Raw genomic sequence first — 21,915 nt, 5'->3', positions numbered from 1 at the left:
AACAATTTCTTTTACTATAATTAAAGTAATTAAACGATGGACAAATAATACCTTTCGCGTTTAATCAATATGCTGTCCTCACGGTCGTTTCGTAAATAAATTTTCGACCGCTCTCGAAGGAAATTCTATCCGTCTCGTGATAAATAAAATAAATTTGTTTTGTTTCAAAAAGCATTTTCAAACCGCTCTCAAGGCCTTTACTTTTCTCTGTTACGTTAACGCCGTAAGGATCTCAAAAAAGATAATAATCTAGTAACGCAAGATCCGGGCGAGCAAAACGAACGGATCAAGGTTTCAAAATGCAAATCGGACTTTTCCTCGGCAATTTTTGCAGCGTGTGATTTCGCATTGTCGCGTGTCGGCGTATTTCCTCTCTTTGACTTTGAATTGATAATAGGTATCGCTCCTCTATCTGCGGCAAAACGAGCGAGAAATTTCTCGAGAGATATCGATACTGAATTTAAAGCGACACGTAACTTTTTCGGCTGAAATGTGGGATTTAATGAAATAAGCAAATTAAATGTTTACGCGTGCAGCTTTACATGCAGGTGAGAATCCAATTAGGATCCGCGACGTGCGCGTGCGTTCCCGTTTCCGCATGGGTTTCCGAGCGGGTTTTCGCGCGGATTTTCGCGCAGCAGGTAGGCACGCCGCGTCTCTCACAGGGAATGGACGTCGTGTCGTGACGCGGGTCTTCGCGACGCGGCCGTCGAAGGGACGAGGGATGCTTCCGCTTCCTCTCGGACTTGATGACGATGTTGCGCGGCAGCAGGATCTCGTCCCAGGGGATCTCGACGTCGTCGGACGGGCAGGTCTGCTCCTCCCTCGGCGGACGTATCTCTATCGGCTTCTCCAGGGCCAGGTCGGCCCAGGGTATCTCCAACGCGGAGTCGCAGGTCCCCGGCTCGTCCAACGACTCCAACGTGCTCCGCAGGGTCTCCGTGATGAGCAAATCCTGCCACGGCAGCGCCATGGCGCCGGTGGACTCTCGCCTCTCGCCGCTGACGGTTTTCGTTTCAGCCTCGTCCGTTTCCCGATCGGCCGTCATCGGAGCCACGTCGGGAGACGTGCGAATTCTCATGCCCGCCGTCGGCAGGGCGATGTCCCGCCAGGGTAGCTCGATCTTGGAGTCGCACAGCACGGACTCGTCCGAGAACTCGCGGCGGAGCGTCTGCATGTAGGGCTCGTGCCAGATCTCCTCTTCCGGATTGTACACGAAGACCTGTCTCTTTCTCTTGGAACGGTCTTTGATTCCGAACCTTTTTTTCCGATGCACGTACACCTTTATGCGACACGTGCACAACTGTTGCAGTCTGCTGCGGCCCACCGTGCCCGGCATAATCGCGACGAGTTCTCGACGTGGTCGTACTCGGCTTGCACTTGACGATTTGTGCCTTTTTCACTTTTCCAACCCCATGTTGCGAGAGTGAAGGGAACGATCGACTTGAACGTGGACGCGAGCAGCTTCGATAAACTTGTTTGTTTATTAGTCCAACGTTCATTGCTTTGAGCTATCAGGCAGCCCGCGCGGTTTTACATACGACTGTGATTTGTGATTGTCTAGCTCTAGCTTCTTTATAATCCATAGTGGAGTTGTACAGAAGTTACATTATATCTACACATTAAATTATTCCATTTTTATTGTATTATTCAATTTTACTTGGTACCTTTATTTATATTTAGATCATTATTAAAATCTTATTTATTTTGATCAATTATTAGTTCAACGTTCATTAACCCTAGCTAAGCCTACCGACGATTTACATACGACTGTGACCATCTAGTTTTTTATTCAATCCATCCATAGTTGACTTATGCATAGAAATTATATTTTTCCATTTTTATCGTATTGTTCGATTTTATTTTGTATCCTCTTATTTATATTTAGATTATTTAAATTTGATATCTTCACTATATACATAAATGATTAAAACCTATAATAAATAGTTGCGTGCAGTCGTGTGTATGATTATTATGCGACGTTTTACATCGTAATATTACGAATATCATATACGACGGTTATAATTATATAATTATAGTTCAATTTCAAATGACAGGTCAATTTGTGCAATGAATATTCACCGCGTTTCGTTACATCATACCACCTATAGATTTATCGAGAAGGCCTCGAGTGGCTCATTATCTTAGCTACGAGCAACCTGTAACGTGCGAGATATTATCGCCTAATGTCTCAATAGCACAACGAGGAACGCAAGGAAAATGCTAAACGTGTCTTTTCTAGAAGGAATTTTGTCTCAGCTTCGAGAAAACCGGTTGGAATCGTGACTAATGAGCAATGAAGGAACCACCAGCGTGTGCATGTGACGCACGATACACGTTGCATCGTATGATCGCGCGTGTTCATTGGGCTCGTCAGCACAAATCAGAATTATCAGATCGTCATCGTTTGAAGAGAGACAAGTCCGCCAAGAGAGCGTTCTTGCCAATGTTTACCGATTGTTGCCTTCTCGCGAAACATATCTCGTCATGTCTCATCAAAAAGCGTGACAATATCTCCGAGGCACGCTCGCGAGCATGAGTAATCTATAATTTGAAGCGTTCGCTACAATGACAAGCAATAAGTGGGCAAGGTCATTCCTCCGCCTAGCTTCGGCGTGCCGAGAGACATCTCGAGCGCTTAAAACCCGGGAGGGAAATAATATTTTATTCGCACTTTCCAATTCCGTCATTCCGACGCTTCCCTCTGTACGCGCGCTTCATCCCGGGGCGGCCCGGGACGGGGGATCGTTCGCGACCTTACTTTCGACGCACCGGGTATACGGAGATACACCACGGTGCGCGACGTTGCGCGTTGCGCGTGTCGGAACCCGGAACAGGATCGTCAGCGTCCCGCCGCGCCATCTGTCGGCAGTGGCGCGGGTGCGCTGGGAATTCGCTGATTGCCGATAAAAGGAAATCCACGGTGACGGTGGCCCCTCTCCCGGGTTCGCGAGTTCGTGAGGCCGCGTTCGCGACGAGTGTCCACGAGAAAGCAACGCCGAATAAAAGTATACGATCGACACCCCCGTATTTTGCCGTCCGCGAGATTCGTCGCGCGGGCATCCCACCTCGGGGTTTTCGTTGTGACGCGTCGCGACGTGCTCGCCGTCGCGCGGAGATCGCGGACAGCGCCGCGCTTGACCAGCGCAGTCCGGGCTACGTTTAGAAGGCAGCCATCTTGCAATCCCTAATCAAAGATCCACGGCAAGCGGGGTATCGCTGTCTGGTATTGCGGCCAGTTAATATCAACACACAGTTCGTCAAATGGCTTTAAAGCGAATTAATAAGGTACGTGGAGGCAGGTCGGCGTTCGTGCCGCGTCGACGACGCGGCCGGGCGTTGTCGTGCGCCGCGTTCGGCCGTACGCCCCCTTAACGATCTGTCTCTATCTCTCTCTCACTCACTCTTTCACTCTCTCTTTCTCTCTCTCTCTCTCGCTCTATCTATCTCTCTCTGTCGCCCTCGCCGAGCCTGGTGTGCGAAACAGTGTGTGCGAACGCCTGGGAAGAATCCAAGCCTGGCCCGCGTTAGCGGGGCCATCCTCGCCGTCGCCGTCGCCGATCGTCGACCATCGTACCACGACGAGATGGCGGCCGCGCGCCGTGCGCATCTAGGAGCCATGCGAACTGCGAACCCGTCCCTCGACGCCCTGCGCCAGCCGGGCTCGGCCGTGGGTGACAGTGAGAAACCCGGACGGATTTTGTGTTACTCGTACTCCGCAAGATCTCCGGAAGTAACGCACGTTTACCGTGCTCCGCGCGTGTCATCGACGTACGCGTCGAGCGCGTAGATTGTCCTCGCGGATACTCTCTCTTGGTGCTCTTCGCTGATCTTTTGTGCCTTTACCTCGTGGTGCCAGCGACTACTTTGTTCTCGAGTGGTTTGTCGTGAAAGCCTCGCGATGCGTATTGTAGTAGAGTAAAGTGGAGTCATTTGACGTGGTGCATCTCCACGATGTGAGTGCCAATAATGTTTGATTTGTCGTTATAACATACAGAATGGACTATGACACGGAGCAAGATTGAAGAGCATGAGTTGCACGAGCGAGGCTGTAAAGTCCAGCGAAAAGCTATAGCTTTTATTTCATCTTGATCATCTATAGTATTGCAATGATATTAATAACAATGAGAGTATGAGAATACGATTGTGGAATTGTATGATACTTGAACAATGTAATATGCTATAATTAGATTTTGTCTTTGTTATAAAGATGTTATAGATAAGATTGCAAACAACAAAAAACTTTGTCTCGGAAACTTCCATTATTATGCAGTAATATCTCATTTTCAATGACTATATATAAATATATATATATATATGTATGAATTATCTAGAAGGCTCTATATCTATTGTCAAGAGAATGTCGAATTGTGTAGATATATATATATATATGTTTATAAATACCAAAGTTACTTATAGAATAATGGTACGACATATGATTGGAATTGTTGCAGTAAAATATATTGGAAATTAAATAGGCTCTATTTATGTTAAATATAAATCTCTATTCAGGTTAATTAAAATAATTGTAATCATATTATTTTATTATGTATAAAATGTTTTAATTTTTGTAACGCTATTATCTGTATTTATAATTCCAGGAACTTCAGGACCTTGGTAGAGATCCGCCAGCACAATGCTCGGCTGGACCTGTAGGAGATGATTGTAAGTATTAAGTTTGCAATAAATACTTAGAATAAAATAAATAGCATAAAAATGTTATAGTTAAGTTATAAATTACAAACTTAAAGCTACAGCTTTTTAATTTTTTATTTGGATATTTTGAATTAGGAAGAACTGATTATCAACGTACCATAAAAAAGTAGATGTATAAGGTATATCATAGGGTCTGTTTTCTATTGCTGCATTCGACAAGTGTACATATACATTAGGCCTGTTTGTGTTGCTTACACTTTTTACATTTAGAATCCTCGATTTCTTTCTCTCCAACGTTCAAATATATATTTATCTCGATTTAAAAACTTTTAGAGATTTCAAGCAACACGAACAAATCTATTGAAGCGTGAGAGACGTACATATGAAACTCTCACGCTTTAGTGTATGTATAATTCTTGAACTAATGCAGTTAGTGTAGCAATAGGAAACAAACCCATAATTTAATAACAGTTTGCATGTAAATTTAACGTAATATTTTTCCAGTATTCCACTGGCAGGCAACAATCATGGGACCAGTAAGTGACACATCTTTATGCAAATTTTTAACTTTCTTTTTCTGTATAAGAATTTCTTCATATAAATTATTAATATATAATATTTCTTTATATCTTATTGAAATGTGATAAAAAGCTATTGAATTGTTGATGATTATACATTATATACTTTGCACTTTTTATGCTATAACAATTTTTTAGTAAATTGCTAATAAATATATGGCCATCAAGCAAGAGTTGATACATAGAGTTTTATTATAGAATAATTATGTAACATATTGTACATATTAATTTCATTTTTCTCTTACAGCCTGACAGTCCGTATCAAGGAGGGGTATTTTTCTTAACAATACACTTTCCAACAGATTACCCGTTTAAACCACCTAAGGTACGTCACGTTGTACAAGCAAAATTTTTAATTATATATTGCAGCAGTAGAAGATACAAAAGATATCCATCACAAATAATTATTTTGTTTATTTACAGGTCGCATTCACGACTAGAATTTATCATCCCAATATCAACAGTAATGGAAGTATTTGTCTGGATATCCTACGATCTCAATGGTCTCCTGCACTCACTATATCAAAGGGTACGTATTCTATGTAATATGCATTTGTAAAAATATATTTTGTATCAATTAAACATTAATATTATTGATTACTTTCCAGTGTTACTGTCAATATGCTCTTTGCTGTGCGATCCAAATCCAGATGACCCACTGGTACCAGAAATAGCCAGGATATACAAAACCGACAGGGAGAAGTATAATGAATTGGCACGCGAATGGACGCGCAAGTATGCCATGTGATGCGCCAATCTCCACTGACTTCAACATCCAAACACCACCAAGAAACAGCCCCAGCCTATTGCCACTTACGCATCAGCACCGATTGAAATTAGCTATGGCTCGTATACTTTTAAACTTAAGCCGGTAATCGGGCCCGAGGAATCCTCAGGCAAACGTGATCGATCTGAACTTCTCGCGGTTCAGGAATTCCGCGGATAGTTAAAATGTTGCCGCAATGGCAATCGAGGCAATTTTGAAGGTGGTCACCCAGCATTATATATATACCGAATCAGACAACACATCCGCTTTGTTTTTCATAAATAAAAAAAATGGAAGTAACATATAGGAGAGTGAAAGTAGGATTTGTATTTAAATCTAATAGATTGGTTTCTAATTATTGTGCTTATAATAATTGTAACATTACGATACCTACTTTCTTCAGTGAAAACTGAAAACTTTGAACTGACAGCACATCGATTGTTAGTTTTAACGCAAGTGAGCAATGTTTGCCCGTCCCTTGAAACGATGTGGTCACTCTTTTTGTAAGACTGGGCTATATATATATAAATATTACTGAAACTGTACGTGTATGCTTTGTTCAATTATTAAAATTCCTTATACCTGACAAATTCTACGAGTAACTCGAAATCTGTGCTTTTGGTTCCTGTGTGTGTGTGTAGTAATTTAATTATGCATATCGTTAATCGGCAAGTGGCAACCGTGCAACTTTAAGTAATCGGAAGCATCTGCAAACACTGGACAAAAGATTATCTGATAGCCTGGAGTATGGTCTGCGGTTTTCGCGGGTCTGCGAGGTTTGCTACGTAATTTATTGGAAGCATGCAGTGTCACCCTTTTCGGCTTTACGCTGATACGGGAAGCAGTCGATGGGTCATTTCATCGATGAGTGATGCGAGGGAGAGCAATTCCGATTATTTAAATTTATATACGGGTCGCGTTATAAATTAGGCGACAAATATGTCGACAGCGCGAGGAGATCGCCACTGGATTGCTAAAATCTCGGCGACTCGTCTCGTATTATAGTGCATGAATGCACGCTATTAAGTTATGCGTCGCGTTCTGCGAATCAGGAATTCGCGCTACTTCGTCGTTCATCGCGACGCTATTTTACTCGCATCAATACTTTTACCGCTGTTTTGCGTGCAGATGTTTCTTTAAGCAGCGATTTTTTTTAATTATTATTTAGTTTCCGTGACCAGATGTTTTTCCTTTTATCCACAATATAAACGTACACTTGCGACGCGCGACCGTACTGTCCATTGCTGGACGAACGATAGACTTAAATACAATCTGTTATTTAAACGTTGCAATTACGATACTGTATCCTCGATATATTGTGGCTGTAAGGGTAAAGCGATGTGATTACATATTATTTCATAAAAATCTAACTATATACAAAATGAACAAAATGTGTCGTTAAATTGCGAAATGTCATTCAGCGCGATAGTTCGTTTAAGAATATATGAAACTACATAATTGCACTGTCTGATGGTGCTAGCAGTGTGTTTTTGGCTTCTAATCATAGATAAATAAAATCTGATACGTCATTTAAAAAAAAAAGAAAGATTACGATTACTTAATTAGTGCGTAAGTAAAAACGAATTTGTCTTGCGAACCATGTGTAAAGCGCGCGTTAGTGCGAAACGTCTCGATGTAATCGGTGCTTAAATATGGCAAGCTGATGGGGCGACTAAAGGAACCTAGAGAAGACAAATCGATTAGTATGTAATGCGGCGGCCCGTTGTTTACGCCGACCTTGTCTCATACGACCGTGTATCTGTAATTTAATTACGAGTAAAACGCGTCGAATCTGGTATTTAAAAGTTATAGTCCTCGAGAAAAAAAAAACAATTGATCATCGTTCACTCTCTAGTAGAAGATGACTATTCATGTGTATAATTAATTATTACTACCGCAATAATGAACATTTTTAATAACTTATCTTGTGTACATTTTAGCATTAGCCCTTTATATAATAAAGTCCACATGATGATAAGGTAAAGCATCGAGAATCTTTTCTTTTCTTTTCCTCGCGCGGCCGGCGATGAAATCTGAGCGTGCGGATGATAAGCGGATAGGATCGTGATACAGTGGTCACGTTTCGCGTTAATCGCGTTATATAGCCATCAGAGTTCCTATCGTACAAGTCGCGTAACTGAAAACTCGTGCTGATAGCTGCAAAATTACTATCGCATCAACGTGGATCTCTCATTCGAAAGTGGCCTTAGCCCACGCGTCTTTCCCAATTCTTCAACGTCACCGATGTGACCTACGTGAAAGTAACGCGAGATCGACTCGCGCTTCTGAAGATTTTATTATACACGGTCGTCGCGCTTTCGACGAAGAAACTTTTTTTCGCGCTCGAAAGCGATGGAGATTGAAATCTAAAATTATTGTAATCGTAATTCGAGATTAGTTTAAATAGGGAAGTAAGGTGTATATAAATGTCTGGACACGCGATTATAACGACACGTTAAATTGAGAAATTACTACTCAAGAGTAATTTCATGCAGGACAGATTATGCAGAAGTTATAGATCAAATTATTAATTATGTATATACGTATCATGTCACACGTAATGATTTGACATATGCATTAGATAAAGCTGATAAAAGCTGAGCTGTTCCAAAAAAGAATCATATGTAATCATCGTATATCTCATTGGAAGCTATTGCGAGATGTGTCGCGGTATCGAAGGACACCCGGCGATTCGGCCGATCACGAATCCATGGAGAACCGGACGAGCGCTCGCCGTCCAAGCAGTGAAAGTATGTGCCAGCGAGATACCCCCCTTTGTGTCTCGAGTACGGGGGGGACCGTTGATCCCCGAGCATGTGCTCTTCATGCGGGACGTATGTACATCGGGAGCGACCCTGGCTAGTCGCCGTCATCTTCGTCGTCGCCGCCGCCACCACCACCGCCGCCGTCACTTCGCAATCTGACGCTCACTGCCAGTGTTCTGCTCGGCGCGCTCGGTGCGGTCGATGAAATCGCGTTGCGGTCCGATACGCCGCGGTGAGATTCGCACACGTGAAGAGTGCGCCAATGCGTCGGTAAGCGCAAAGCCCGGACGCCCGACCAAGAGACGTCGATGACTCTCCGTTTCCTCGACCGTCCGCAGAACCGTCGATCGCCGCTCCACGAGGTACGTGATTTACTCGGATACCGCTCGTTGAAGCGTCATCCGAAAGCGGAAAGCGAAACTCGAGTGTTAATGATAAAAATAAACATGCTAATTATATTGTATCGACCGGTATCATCGAACGAGACACGTGTCGCTTTTTACAATATTTATGAAGAAGATAATTGTATTAACTGTAGATATTTATCAAAAGATATAAGGTAGTTTTATATCTTTTTAAATATCGCTGATGCAAAGATAAATTAAGTCTTTTTCTGTATAACACGATCAGATACGCGAACAGGTGATTCCCCATTTGCATTGGGAGAACCCGCGTCTTCGCCCAAATCTCGCACGCATTTAAAGTGCATTCTGAAGCGCGGCTAATTGAACAAAGACAAATGAATCTCGCACCAAAGTTAGCACCGCATCGCCTCGCTCGATGAATTCAATGTCATATCTTACTTTCGACGTGGCTTTACTATAAAGCATACTATTACAGGTAGTGGGACTTTGTCCTGCAAACTAGGAGAAGAGATGGTAATCGCGTTTGCTAAGGAAGTTTAATAACTGACGTCTTTACGGGTCATTAGCTTGACCTACTGAATAGTGATATATATATACACGTGGTATACATATCGAAATGTGCGACCACAGTCACATTTACTTAATTCATTATCATTTAATGAATTGGAGATTCGACTCATATAATAAGATTAATATGCAATTAATTAAAGATGTAGAACGTTATAAATTAAACTTCCGACTTCTTAATAAAGGTAATTGTTATATATATATATGCAATTATATTCTTAAAAATAATGCGTACGTATTTATTTATATTTAATGTAATTTTATCAACAAAATTTCTTGATTCGATGAATGAGTATTATACCAATCAATTCATTAAAGTGCAGAATTTTATTATATGATATCGTTCGCCTTTGTTCTTAATTGTTCGCACGATGATAATGCTATTATCCATTGTGTAGCAATTGATGCAATTACTCCTTTCGTATCAACAAAAAGATAAGTACGCCAATTAATTTTTATTTATCAATACAATGCGCTGTGTTTATGGCAACACTTCAATAATTGCGCAATTATAGAGTTACACGTTATAGAAACCTTCCTTTCTATTACTTCCGTAAAAAACATAATATTGAAATTATTAATTATTTAGTTGTTTATCACATATTCATTTATTTACGATGTCAAAAACACGTTATTCACGTTATTCTAGTCACGAGTTACGGTAAATCTATTTATCCTTTTGCACATAATAAATTAAAGATGTAAAAAAACTAGCTGACTGCACATTGGTCTACCTGTGTGACACTCTCGGCCGTATTCAATGTAAATTATCATTTTCGTGTATTGATTTAATATATTTATTTTATTACAAAACGAGTCATTATTGTGTGTCAATAAAATATATATCAGTAAAATCAATATCAAACACCATGATATGGAAAGGGCAGCAATTTCAAGATTATACAAATCGTTACGCGAACATGCTGCCGAGTTACTTCCTGCTCGTATATATAATGGTGAAAATATAATCTGTGCAACAGTACTTTTCATCGGGTGTAAACGTACGATCTGAACAGATTCCAAAGTGCGCCTGCGACTTTCTCGCAGATTAGACGTAGTCGCGTGATGAAGAGAGAGTGAACTGAACAGAAATCTCCTCCTCTCACACGGAGTCCAGATAAAAAGACAACTAGGACGTCGCGATTCTCCGGAGCAAGCTTTTTCGCTCCTAACACGCTATCCGCGTGTGTTGCGTGCGTTAATGTGAATATAATCCCGTTTCATATTTTCTAATAATAACGACTAGAAATTCGTAAAATATCGGCCCGAATATTCTTTTCGGCTCAACCGCGAGATTTCTAATCGGTCGATTTCGCGTGGCGCTCGAAAGTTAAGCGTTTCCACGATTTTTCTCTTGCGCAGCCTTCGCGCAGTTTTTGCCCCTTAACTACCGCTTAACTAACAATAAGTAATGATATTCTGACTCTTTGTGCGGCTGCAAATAAAATTCACTTCCAATTAGACGGCGTCACGTAAGAAAGCATTCCGCTGCTTACGACGGTTACTGCTTGCTTTCCGTACGCACGCGGCAATCTCCTTTCTCGAGAAAGTTACGTATATATCGACGTCACCTTATATATCAAACTCGTATTTCTAGTCGGAGGTCTATGAAAAGTATATGATTGTCTTGATGAATAAAAATTTTACTCTTATATTTATCTCTTCGTTAATACGCAAGTAGTAATTGCACCAATTACCGTACGATACAATGGATCGCTTGTCATCGTACGAACCATTAAGATTAAAAACGAACGATATCGCATGATATAATTTTCGCTGTATGTATATATAGTGAATTGATGAAAGATTAAGGAACTTTCTAGGCGAGGAAAAGTCGGAATGTTAAAAAAAAAATGTTTCCTCCCCTAATAGGAATAACTTAAAGTTTATCGCATTTATGTTTCTTTTCTATAGATATCTAATAGCGTGTATCAAAACGTTGTAATTACGTTCGGATTTAAGAAGTTGCTAATTCATAATGAAGACCGTGAAAAACTGCTACCTCACGACGGAGATCATCGTGAAATTCCTGCAAAATTAATATCTAAATGTATTTCTTTTTACGTATACTTCACATACGTATACCTCCACATATCTCTTCGAGGTATGCAGAGGTTTTGTATGTAATTAACCTCCCCGAGTTTAACTATTTAAATACATTGTAACGAGTCTTTGAAATTCTACACATCGTGCGTCAAATGAAAATTATATACGCTGGATCAGGTCTTGTTTGACAGTAATGTTATCGCGGATAACATGATGAACGGTTAACGGTTGTCTCCAATCTTTCTATCGTTATGTCTTTCAGGAAGCAGGTGCTGCACAAAAGGTCTACGCCGTTTGAATGATGAAACTACTTGCAGGCGTAGAGGAGGTTAGCGACCACTGTGAAAAAGAGACTAATAATGGCCAACTGCACAACAATAATAGTCATGAAAAGCAATCTGCGGCAGAATTGGCGCAAGAAGCGAACAAGCCGCTCGTCAACAAGGTCAGTCAATGTGTGCATACCCGACATCTTCATCGTGTCAAACGAGATTCTCTAAATTCAAAACAGATTAAAATTATTAATTAAGACTCAAGAATAAATTTTAAGGAGAGGAAATTAAAAATGAAAGCGTAATAAAATGCCGAGTGATTATGCGGTTCGTAATGGGATTAGTAAATAACAAATGTTATCTGCGTATCACTGCAGATAACGATGATGAAAGACTTTCGCGATAATTTCCTCGGATAAAATCGAGGATCTGATTCCGGAAGTAACAGCTCCACGCAAAGGACACTGTAAAGTTGATATGCTCCATTTCTTGTTGAAGTCATCTAGCCGCTTCCGCTTTTTCCGAGACCAAGACACGCGACTACGACTTTCTGGGTTACGCGATAAATTCTGTAATTTTACATTTCTCCTTTTCTCGTGTACGTCACGAGGATTAACAGGATTTTTCCATCAAGTTAGAGATTAACAAATTAAGTCTGTTTTGCAAAAATGCATTCATCATTTGCAGCTTCCGATAATAAGCGATTAACGATCTGTTCGGGCATAATACGTAAATTGACTGTTAATCGTCCGACGAGTGCTCATTATAAGGCAAAAGTATAACATTGTTTTCTGTTTTATATCTCAACGAAAAATCTGAAATCTTGTAATTGTATTTCAACTTGAAATCTGAAATTATTTGCTGATTATTCTTCATTTTCCGCGATACTCGCACTCAATCGCGGTCAATATTACTTCGCGCTGGCGTAGCAACGAGAATCGATTTCACTAGCTGCAAACTTACGACACGAGAGGAAAACGGATGGCGTAAACTTGACACACTCGGATGAAAGGCAGGTCCCGTTGCGGCCTACTTACCGCATTCGCATATCTGTGAAAGATATAGCTAGTATGAACGAAACTCTTCTTGTCTACATCTTCGTCTCGTGTAGGCTCTTTCCGAGTCATTAGGAGCGCAATCTACATCCATTGAATTCACTTGTCAATCCCCTTTCATATAGAAAATAACTTTCTATCTTGCGGGCATCAAAACTATAGGGATAAAACTATACTTCAAATAGATATTTGTAAGACATAGAAATAAAGCTTGCAACAAATATTTTAATATTAGAAAGTTGAATATTTTATAATTTACTCTTTGTGCGATTAATTAATCTTTTTCTTAATTTATTTTAAATATTATATATTGTTTTTAATTATCATAAAGATACAATTGAAAGTGGTGAAATTTTTAAGCCACGAGAACTTTAATTTTAACATGGACAACGTTTTCTCTTTCTAATAATAGTAATAATTATACCAAATTAAAAAAGGAGAATTCATCGCATCGTAAAGTCACATCATTCCATTGTTGCTGCGGCAAGTTTACATCGCTGAGGAATGTAACAAACGAAAGCGATGAAAGCACTTCGTATTGTTCAGAATACTCCAAGTGCAATAAAACGTCATTGCACGGACTTCTTATGTAAGTGACTTATGCACTTATGATTGAAGTTTAGATTCAACAGTTACTTGCACGAAACAAAAGTTTCATTTTTTCCCCGTTCAGTTGTATTCTGTTATACAAGAAGACTGCAATTTTTTTACATGACTATTTCAAAAAAACGTATCAGTATGTTAGAATATATTAGAGAGAGAGAAAGAGAAAAAGGTGGAATAATCAATAATTTAAAAAATATATTAAAATTTATATATAATTAATATTTTTTAAAATTAAATTCGATACTTTAATGTTTAAATAGTGTTTTTTCTCAGTTTAGTCTTTAATATACTAACAAAGAAGATTCACGATTTTTTTGCAATATTGAATACTTTATCCGGATAACATAAAAATATAAAAAGTACCGTGCAAATATCTAAAATTTTAACTATTCTTTTTTAGACTTTTGTGTTCGGATACGTTTAATTTGTTTTGACCTTCTGTCTTGAAATAGATATGCGGCGATTCGACAGCCAAGAAGGAAATTACACCAGAGGAAGAAGAAAAGCTGAGACGTTTGCTACGGTTCGAGGAGGCACCTGAATTCCTTCAGCACAATCCCTACATACGGCGTGGCTATCGAGGCTCCCTGACCACCAAACTATGTCTCGAGAGGTTGATTTTAACATTCCTCAACGCATTTGCGATAAACGAATATCTCGGAGATAATAAACGTATAGTCCGACAGCGTGCGCTTCTTCACGAAAATATTGCGTGTTTCAGCATATTTTGGTGGACGAACGAGACCGTGAACATATGGAGTCACATCTTTGGCTGGATGCTCTTCTTTGGTCTGACCTTATATGATCTCTGTCTACTGAACATTCACGCGCCGTTTGGCGACAAACTGATTGTGTCCTTGCTGCTTCTCTGTTTTCAGGTATTAAAATCTGTAAAAACTTGGCAGCGTGCAATATCACATGACTTGTTAAAATATAATAAAGTAAATAAATGAAACTGTTTTCAGATATGCATGATCCTGTCGTCCGTGTATCACACCTTCTCGTGCCGAAGCGAGAGAGATTACTGGTGCTTCCTATCCTTCGACTTATTCGGTATTGCCCTGAGCATGCTGTCGATATATATGTCGGGGGTTTACTATGCCTTTTGGTGTCACAAGGTGAAGAAAACATCGATTTCTCTAGCTATAATTTCAGCGACTCTATACGTCATACGAAGCTTATACGAAGAAAGTTTTCATATTTGTGTTTATGTACACGCGATAGTTTGCGTTTCGAGAGCTTACAGAAATAATTAAAGCGTTTTCCGGCATACTCGTGTCAATGCGATCGATAAATCAAGTCGGTCTCGAATCCGTGAATCTTTTACAGGAGCTGCAGCGATTTTACCTCATAACCGTGCTCGCGATCTTCATTTTCGCGATGATACTGCAAATACCGAGACTGAACATCAATAGCAACGTTAAGCTGGCCGTATTCGTGAGCTGGGCGATATATGGCGTGCTGCCAACGCTGCATTGGACCTTTGCGATGGGTGGCTTTGATAACCCGATCGTTAAAATGCTCATTCCGAGGGTGATAGGAATGTACATTATTAACGCGATAGCATTCGCGTTCTATATGCTCAAGATACCCGAACGTTTTTATCCAGGTAATTGTGGACGATTACCGCTCTCGTTACCATAACGATGTTCCTTGCTTCATACTGTACTCAGTACTGAATAATGGTATAATTGCACATTGTTGTTGAATAAACGTTGACAATATGCGACGTTTCCTATAGGCTGGGTGGACTACGTCGGCTCGTCACATCAATGGTGGCACGCGTTGGTCGTGCTAGCCCTCTATTATTGGCACAACACTGGAATGCTTTACGTGGAATACAGAATGAATCACGGATGTCCGAGCAGTGCGGCATTATGACATACGGATTCCGGCGACCAGCCAGGTACGCGTGATAATGGTCGTAACTCTACGCCAGTTGTGACTGATGGTGACACTGATATGTAAATCATGTTACGTTTTCGCAATATCAAATATGACCGTTGCTGTATGATCGTCGGTTGTGCCTAGAAATATCTAAGATGTTTCAAGTATAATGCCAGAGCGACAACAATTCTAAACATCCATCTATTTTTTGATAAAAAAAAACATAAAAGTTAAAAATATTGTACGTGTGCATACACAGCCAGGAAAGTTTTTCAAAACATTTCTAATTTATTAATTACGATTAATTACGATTTAGTTAAAACTACCGAATTACAGAGACGAATCTGCGATTTAGGATTGCAAACATTTTGTTGCAGAATCCGTTCTCGCCATGGATTGCTCTTGCATGATGAAGACGGGTGCTTGGTCGTCGTGGACCGCGGAACCGCCGTTTTATAGTGTTTTGAAGAATACGTCTTGCGAGATACAAAATCCACTGCGTGTTTACGCGCATCGATAGTCGCGACACGTACACCTTTAGGAAATACATGCGACGTTCTGGATGGAAAGAGACTCGCCGTGGATGTATATAAGCCACGACATTCCGCAGCTCTATTTATATTTATTTGATATCACTATTTATATCTGTTTCGTGACAGCTAGTTTTATCCTAAATGTTTTTTATTTTCTGATCTTTAATTCTAGCAGGACTAAATACAAAACTAATTAATATTAAATATTTTTAGTATCGCTAGAAAAAAGCGTTCTTTCAACTTAATCCCGGATTGAAAAATTTTTTAGATTTACAAACATTTAATCAACTAAAATCCATAAAGAAACGAACAAATTTTTAACAACGACAACACGGAGGATGAATATTTCGTAACCATTTCCTGCTGGAATCAACGCGACTCTTTGTTTTTAGAAATATATTTCTATAAGAGCTGTTTCTTTTTTATTACGTTCCAAGGAGAGGACTGGGGATTTTATACTGTTCGATATATAGACTATAATGAATTCAGTGTTTTTCGTGACACTTTTTTTGGTGAACGATATTAGAGAAATATCGGGACGTGGGTTTTTATCTCTGGCACAAAAGTGTGTCTTTCCATCGTCGTTTCACTATTTTGTGAACGATATTACAAATATCAGGTCGTGGGTTTCCATTTCTGATGCAAAAGTAAGTCTTTCCATCGCTTCCGGTGAAGAATTGCTGATATCTGTGATGTAATGTTAACGAGATATCGGCGATTGATTAATCAAAGCGCTCTTGACGACATTGATGGCCGCTTTTACAACGCGGTCAAAGTCGAGATATTAGATAACTTTGCAAATTCCCATTACACTTCCGGGGTATATACATATTTTGTAATTCGTGCGCAGAAATGAGGCTTACATACCAAACGATATCAAACACACAATACGTATATTAAAATTCTTGACTGATTCCAACATGCATGCCGCGTTCTAAAGCGGTCCTTACACAATATACATCATTGCATATAAATAAACAGTTAGGTGTTAATAACTGTAACGTTGAAACAATGTTGTTCCCTAAATCGTTAAATAAGAAAAATAAATATTTTATTTATAAATAAGAGCATTTTCCTTCCTTTATATCTAACCATTTGTACGTACACAATCATTTTGTACGTATAATTGCTCCATTAATCATTATTTTTAATTATTTATTAAATTAGCAACAAGAAAAAGAGAGAGAGAGAGAGAGATATTATTATCTATTGAGCAGGTTCCATTGAACATTTACCTTCGCGATCTGTAATCTTCTAACTCATATGATATACCAGAATAACCGACTATTCTACTCACCCGATACAGGCCGATGAACTTTCGATCTCGCCGCGAGATGGCGCCATCGCCCTCCTCACGAATTCAAACGTACGGCAGTTCGTGCGAGCGGTGGGTGCGAGTCGTAAACCGCGCGCGTACTTCTCGCGCTGTTCGCCGCAAAATTATCTTGATCGTTCGCGAGAGATTCGTCGGAAAGGTCGGAAATACCGCAGAAATCGGGATTCCCGGCAGCGCGTATCAGGTATGTGACAAATATGCAATGTGATATATCCAACTCGCGTGCGTTTCTGACGCGGCAAGTTGCGTTTCGCCGGAACGGGGAGTCTCGTTCCGCCATTACCGGCTTTTTGAGGTTTTGCGTTAATCACTCCGCTGCGTAGCGTGGAGTTTCAATTTCGATCGCTACTTTGATATCATCGTACATTCGATACGCGAGAATCGCGTAATATCGCAATTATAATATGTATATGTCTGAAATCACGTATTACTCCGTGATTTCCGTATTACTCCCGGATACGGATATGAAGGTACATATGGAATCGAGATTAAATATCAGTGTAAATTCACCGAGTTTCCAACGCTGCGAATATGCGAGAAAGGACCTTCTTATAGACGTCGCGTTTCATTTATTCACGAATGAGCATAAGGACCATTATTGCAAACGTATGGTATCTAAATGTAACTCGGCGACATTACACCGATGTTAATCCTACTTGTATCCTTGATGCATGAAATCATGAAATAGAACTTCGAAATAGCCGAAATAATTCATTTAATTCCTCACGGCAATACTTCGGCAATACGGTTGATATTTCCTCTATTTCTGATTGTTTTTCTTTTATACAGCAATAAATTATTTTATATAGCAATCACTCTGACGCAGAGTTGGAAAATAATTTTATAGGAATAAAGTATTTCCTCAATTAAACTCGAGCGATATAGATATAATAATACAAAATTTCTTATTTGAGTTGTAATTATTTAATTCTTGGTTTAATTTGTAACTAAAAAATTTTATCCTGTGAGATTAATTTACAAGATTATAAAGTAAAAAAAAAAACGAACAATTGTGTAACGATTTTTAAAAGCGTAGTACGCTAACAAACAAATCAGTGCAAATAATTTTTTTAAATTACAAAATTTTTCAAATCGCTGTTTTTCAAAATCTATAATTTGCGGTTTAAGTTTACGTCATTCCCGATTGATTGCTAAACAATCGTATCGATTTTATGGGGGAAAAAAAAATACAAAGTAACGGTAATCGTTACTTTACCGATAATTAAAGGTAACTGTTCCTGTTTATTACGATAAAGTAATGATCCCGTTGCGGAGTATCCTTCCGTCTTACCGAGACTCCTGTAATCCCTCCTGCAATCCTTTTGCGTCCACGGCGAAGCGACTTTCACTTTTCTTCCGTCGACGATGCGTCTAACCGAGGCGGCGGCGATTCTTTATCCATGCAAGAAAGAAGGAGCGCGCGGTAGAATTTACGTAGCACTTAATCCCGCCGCTTAGAAGGCCTCGGCAAAATCACCCTACTTCACATCCTCGAGTACCTCCTATTCCTCCGCTCCTTTACGCCTCGTCCTTCGCCACTCATCATCCTTGCTACGTGCATTCGAGCACCTTCGCTCGCGCTTTTCATTAGCTGCCGAGAGCGGCGATATCCCCGTAAGACGTACCTTATCAGGGTATATCATTTTTCGCGTCGTTCTTATTTCATGTATTTCTTTGCGCATTGCCAAAAATTAAACGACACGGAGTAACGAAAATCCTTAACCAAGATAAAACAAACTCTTTATAGAATTGGAATTATGTGAGTAGACATAATCTAAGTTTTAAAATAATTAATCTCTAAAGTCGGTCTTTTTTGTATATAATATAAACAACACGCTTATATACATCTTTCTCCTTCTTATTAATAAAATATTACTTATGAAAACTTACGTAATTTTAAGATGTCATCTTCTTCATTGGCAGCATCAAGATTTATGTCTTTCTATGCAGAAAAATATAATTTAATAAAGAAAATCACAGTAATATATTAATCTGCTTGACACAATACGCGCCGCGTGATATAATCATTTAAATTTTAAATCAAACATTTATCACATTTTCACATAATAGGTATCTCGTTGTCAACGTGTTGATTAAACATTTTATTTGTATTCGAATTATCCAAATAGAAAAACATTCTGCCGTTCTCGGTCACTCGGCGCTTCGGAAGTACCGCGAGAAGATTCCGCGGAATTAGGTTCCGCGAATCAGCTGCGAAGCCAATCCTTTAATCGTCAGTACTAAAATATTATAAGGCGCGTAATCGCCCGCGATCGCGCTGAAATCCGTCGGCTAATCTCTCCACCGTAAAAGCGGTTTTATGTACCCATCTACCGGGAGCTCTCGCTCTCGGCTCGGCCGTTACGCTTGGTGCTTCGCTCTCGCTGCTTTCCGAGATTTTAATGGCAGTCACACGGCGGAGTCGATGGCAGAGAGCGAGCGAGCGAGCCGGGCCGGTACGAGTGTACACATTATTCCGTCGTCAGAGACAACAGAAACGTTAATCTCGGTCGCCAATTATCGGTTTTAGGCGGCACTCTTCGTTGTCTTTCGCCCGGCGCGCGGCGCGGCGGCGGGCGTCGCTCGCGCTAAAAACCGCCCAGGGCTCGCTTGCTCGCTCGTTTGCTCGAAAGAATGATTAAACGCGGTTCGATTCATCGATTATCGGCTTTACGCCCCGAAGGGAAATCGCTTCGCCTATAGTATGCCCCTATATACTGTCCCCGATTTATATTTATATCACGGACTTCAACGAGGTGTCCCAAATCCACCGATCTCAATTTCCGATTCCTTGACCAAGTTGAAGTTTTAATGAAGATTCAATGTTGAATATTAAGAGATTGCAGCAATGCGTTCAGAATAGGAATAGCGGAAATCTTTAGTTCGTAAAATTTATCTTGACTTTGCGATATTCTAATTTATATAAAATAAATGTACAAATAATGGGCTTATATTTTATACTCTTCATATGATAGCTCCGAATTTGCTAGGGAATCGTCAAAGTCGTGTTCATGAAATAGTTTCTAAAAGCTCTATGATGTGAAATTGTTATATAGCAGATATAATAACGGCCCTCTGTTTCATATAAATATCTAACTCATTTAACGGTTCGATGTTGCGGTTTGAAACGGACGACTTGCGATTCGTCGAGTACTGTGGCATCAAATTGACGACGGCCGGTGGCTCGTGATTACGGGACAAATCAGTGGATTATCCGGAAGCTCAGTTTCGCGAGTGTACGGGAGCCGGGAATAGGATACCGGGAGTTTCCATTTCGTCCGAGAGAATAACAATTCGAAGCAGGGAGACAGTTCGAGAGTGACGAGTCTCCATCTGTTCCACTAAAGGGAATCGGGTGGGTGGAGGCGGGTCAAGAACGAAATGGAGAAAGAGGTCGAAAAGGACAATGGCGTGTGTGAGCGGGAGAGAAAAATAGCAACATGGCGTGCGGGTAAAAGAGAGAAACGGAGAACGGATGACGGGCGGGTAAAGAAGAATCGCGTGAAAGGGAAGTAACGCGACGGAAACGACAGGGATAAACGAGAAGGACGTAGGAAGGAAAAGAGAGTGAAAGGGGTGTGGGCATTGCGTCCGGGAAAATAAAGGAAAGTAGCACCGGTAATCCAGAGCGCGGCCCGAGTCTTACCGAGGCTTCCACGGATGTTTATTGAGTCGGTACGCGCACGCGCTACATGCAACACTATCATCTCATCTCATCCGGTCTCGTCTCATCGCCCGTGTATTCCCCGTGGTCCTTTCTCGTCTCCCTCTCCCTCTCTCTCTCTCTGTCTCTCTTTCGTTGTCTGCTCATTTGCCCTCTCCTCCTCTCTCGTTCTTGATTTTACTTCTATCACATTTTCCACCTTTTCTCGTCTCTCCCGTTCTCTTTCTTCCGCTCGCCACCTTATCCCGTACCTTCGTGACGTCCATTCAATTCTGTCTCATCTGCTCGAGGTTAGGACCTCCCGTCGCCCTATTTTCCCTGGGCCACCGACTCTTTCATTCATTCCTAACTCGGCGAACGCGTCGACCGATTTTCCTCGGTCTCGGTGACGCGTCTTATTTTTATCTGATTCATTTTGCAGCGGTTCGAAAATGATACTTGATATGACCGAGTCGAATATCGAGTCTACTTTTTTATGTAATTGAATTTTGCACTGCATTTTTGAAATTGAATATTTAATTTGTTCTCTAATTTAAATTTATAATAGGTGGCATAATAATAACGCAAAAATTATTAGTTTTTTGATTGCAATTTTAATCGCAATTTTTTTACATTAAGCTATCGATATTTTTGTAAATATATGATAAATATATCTTATTAGTGATCGACATTCTTTATCGATTTTCGGTTAATGTATAATCGGGTATAATCGTTACTTTTTATAGACTGAACAAATAATTATTTTATCTTTGGTAATTTTCTAACGATTTCATATTTCTTATTGAAAGACTGAGATTAAAACCGGACGAGACACTTCAA

At 40.2% G+C, this 21,915-nt stretch overlaps 3 protein-coding genes across 4 annotated transcripts; 2 read left to right on the top strand and 1 right to left on the bottom strand.

Moving 5' to 3' along the window:
- Positions 1 to 118: 118 nt before the first annotated feature.
- LOC112465247 lies at positions 119 to 1,455 on the bottom strand. The gene has a single exon (XM_025032727.1). The coding sequence runs from the start codon at positions 1,337 to 1,339 to the stop codon at positions 539 to 541; it is 801 nt and encodes a 266-aa protein (XP_024888495.1). The 5' UTR covers positions 1,340 to 1,455; the 3' UTR covers positions 119 to 538.
- Positions 1,456 to 2,902: 1,447 nt separating this feature from the next.
- LOC112465200 (ubiquitin-conjugating enzyme E2-17 kDa) lies at positions 2,903 to 7,984 on the top strand. The gene is made up of 6 exons (XM_025032636.1): positions 2,903 to 3,288; positions 4,602 to 4,665; positions 5,161 to 5,192; positions 5,482 to 5,559; positions 5,658 to 5,763; positions 5,843 to 7,984. The coding sequence occupies exons 1-6, from the start codon at positions 3,265 to 3,267 to the stop codon at positions 5,980 to 5,982; spliced, it is 444 nt and encodes a 147-aa protein (XP_024888404.1). The 5' UTR covers positions 2,903 to 3,264; the 3' UTR covers positions 5,983 to 7,984.
- A 916-nt stretch (positions 7,985 to 8,900) lies between these two features.
- On the top strand, positions 8,901 to 16,300 carry LOC112465199 (progestin and adipoQ receptor family member 3). Of its 2 annotated transcripts, none has more exons than XM_025032633.1 (8): positions 8,901 to 9,127; positions 12,006 to 12,188; positions 14,129 to 14,289; positions 14,398 to 14,554; positions 14,642 to 14,794; positions 15,006 to 15,285; positions 15,418 to 15,582; positions 15,941 to 16,300. In XM_025032633.1, the coding sequence occupies exons 2-7, from the start codon at positions 12,042 to 12,044 to the stop codon at positions 15,555 to 15,557; spliced, it is 1,038 nt and encodes a 345-aa protein (XP_024888401.1). In that variant the 5' UTR covers positions 8,901 to 9,127; positions 12,006 to 12,041; the 3' UTR covers positions 15,558 to 15,582; positions 15,941 to 16,300. The 2 variants fall into 2 exon arrangements, with proteins under 2 accessions (XP_024888401.1, XP_024888403.1); XM_025032635.1 differs by lacking the exon at positions 8,901 to 9,127 and adding an exon at positions 11,604 to 11,801.
- The last annotated feature ends 5,615 nt before the right edge of the window (positions 16,301 to 21,915 follow it).

The sequence above is a fragment of the Temnothorax curvispinosus genome, unplaced genomic scaffold (assembly GCF_003070985.1).
Source record: "Temnothorax curvispinosus isolate PA1 unplaced genomic scaffold, ASM307098v1 QBEX01015018.1, whole genome shotgun sequence".
NCBI lineage: Eukaryota > Metazoa > Arthropoda > Insecta > Hymenoptera > Formicidae > Temnothorax > Temnothorax curvispinosus.
The sequence above is the reverse complement of the archived record's forward strand: the minus strand, read 5'-3'. Positions and strand labels throughout refer to the sequence as shown.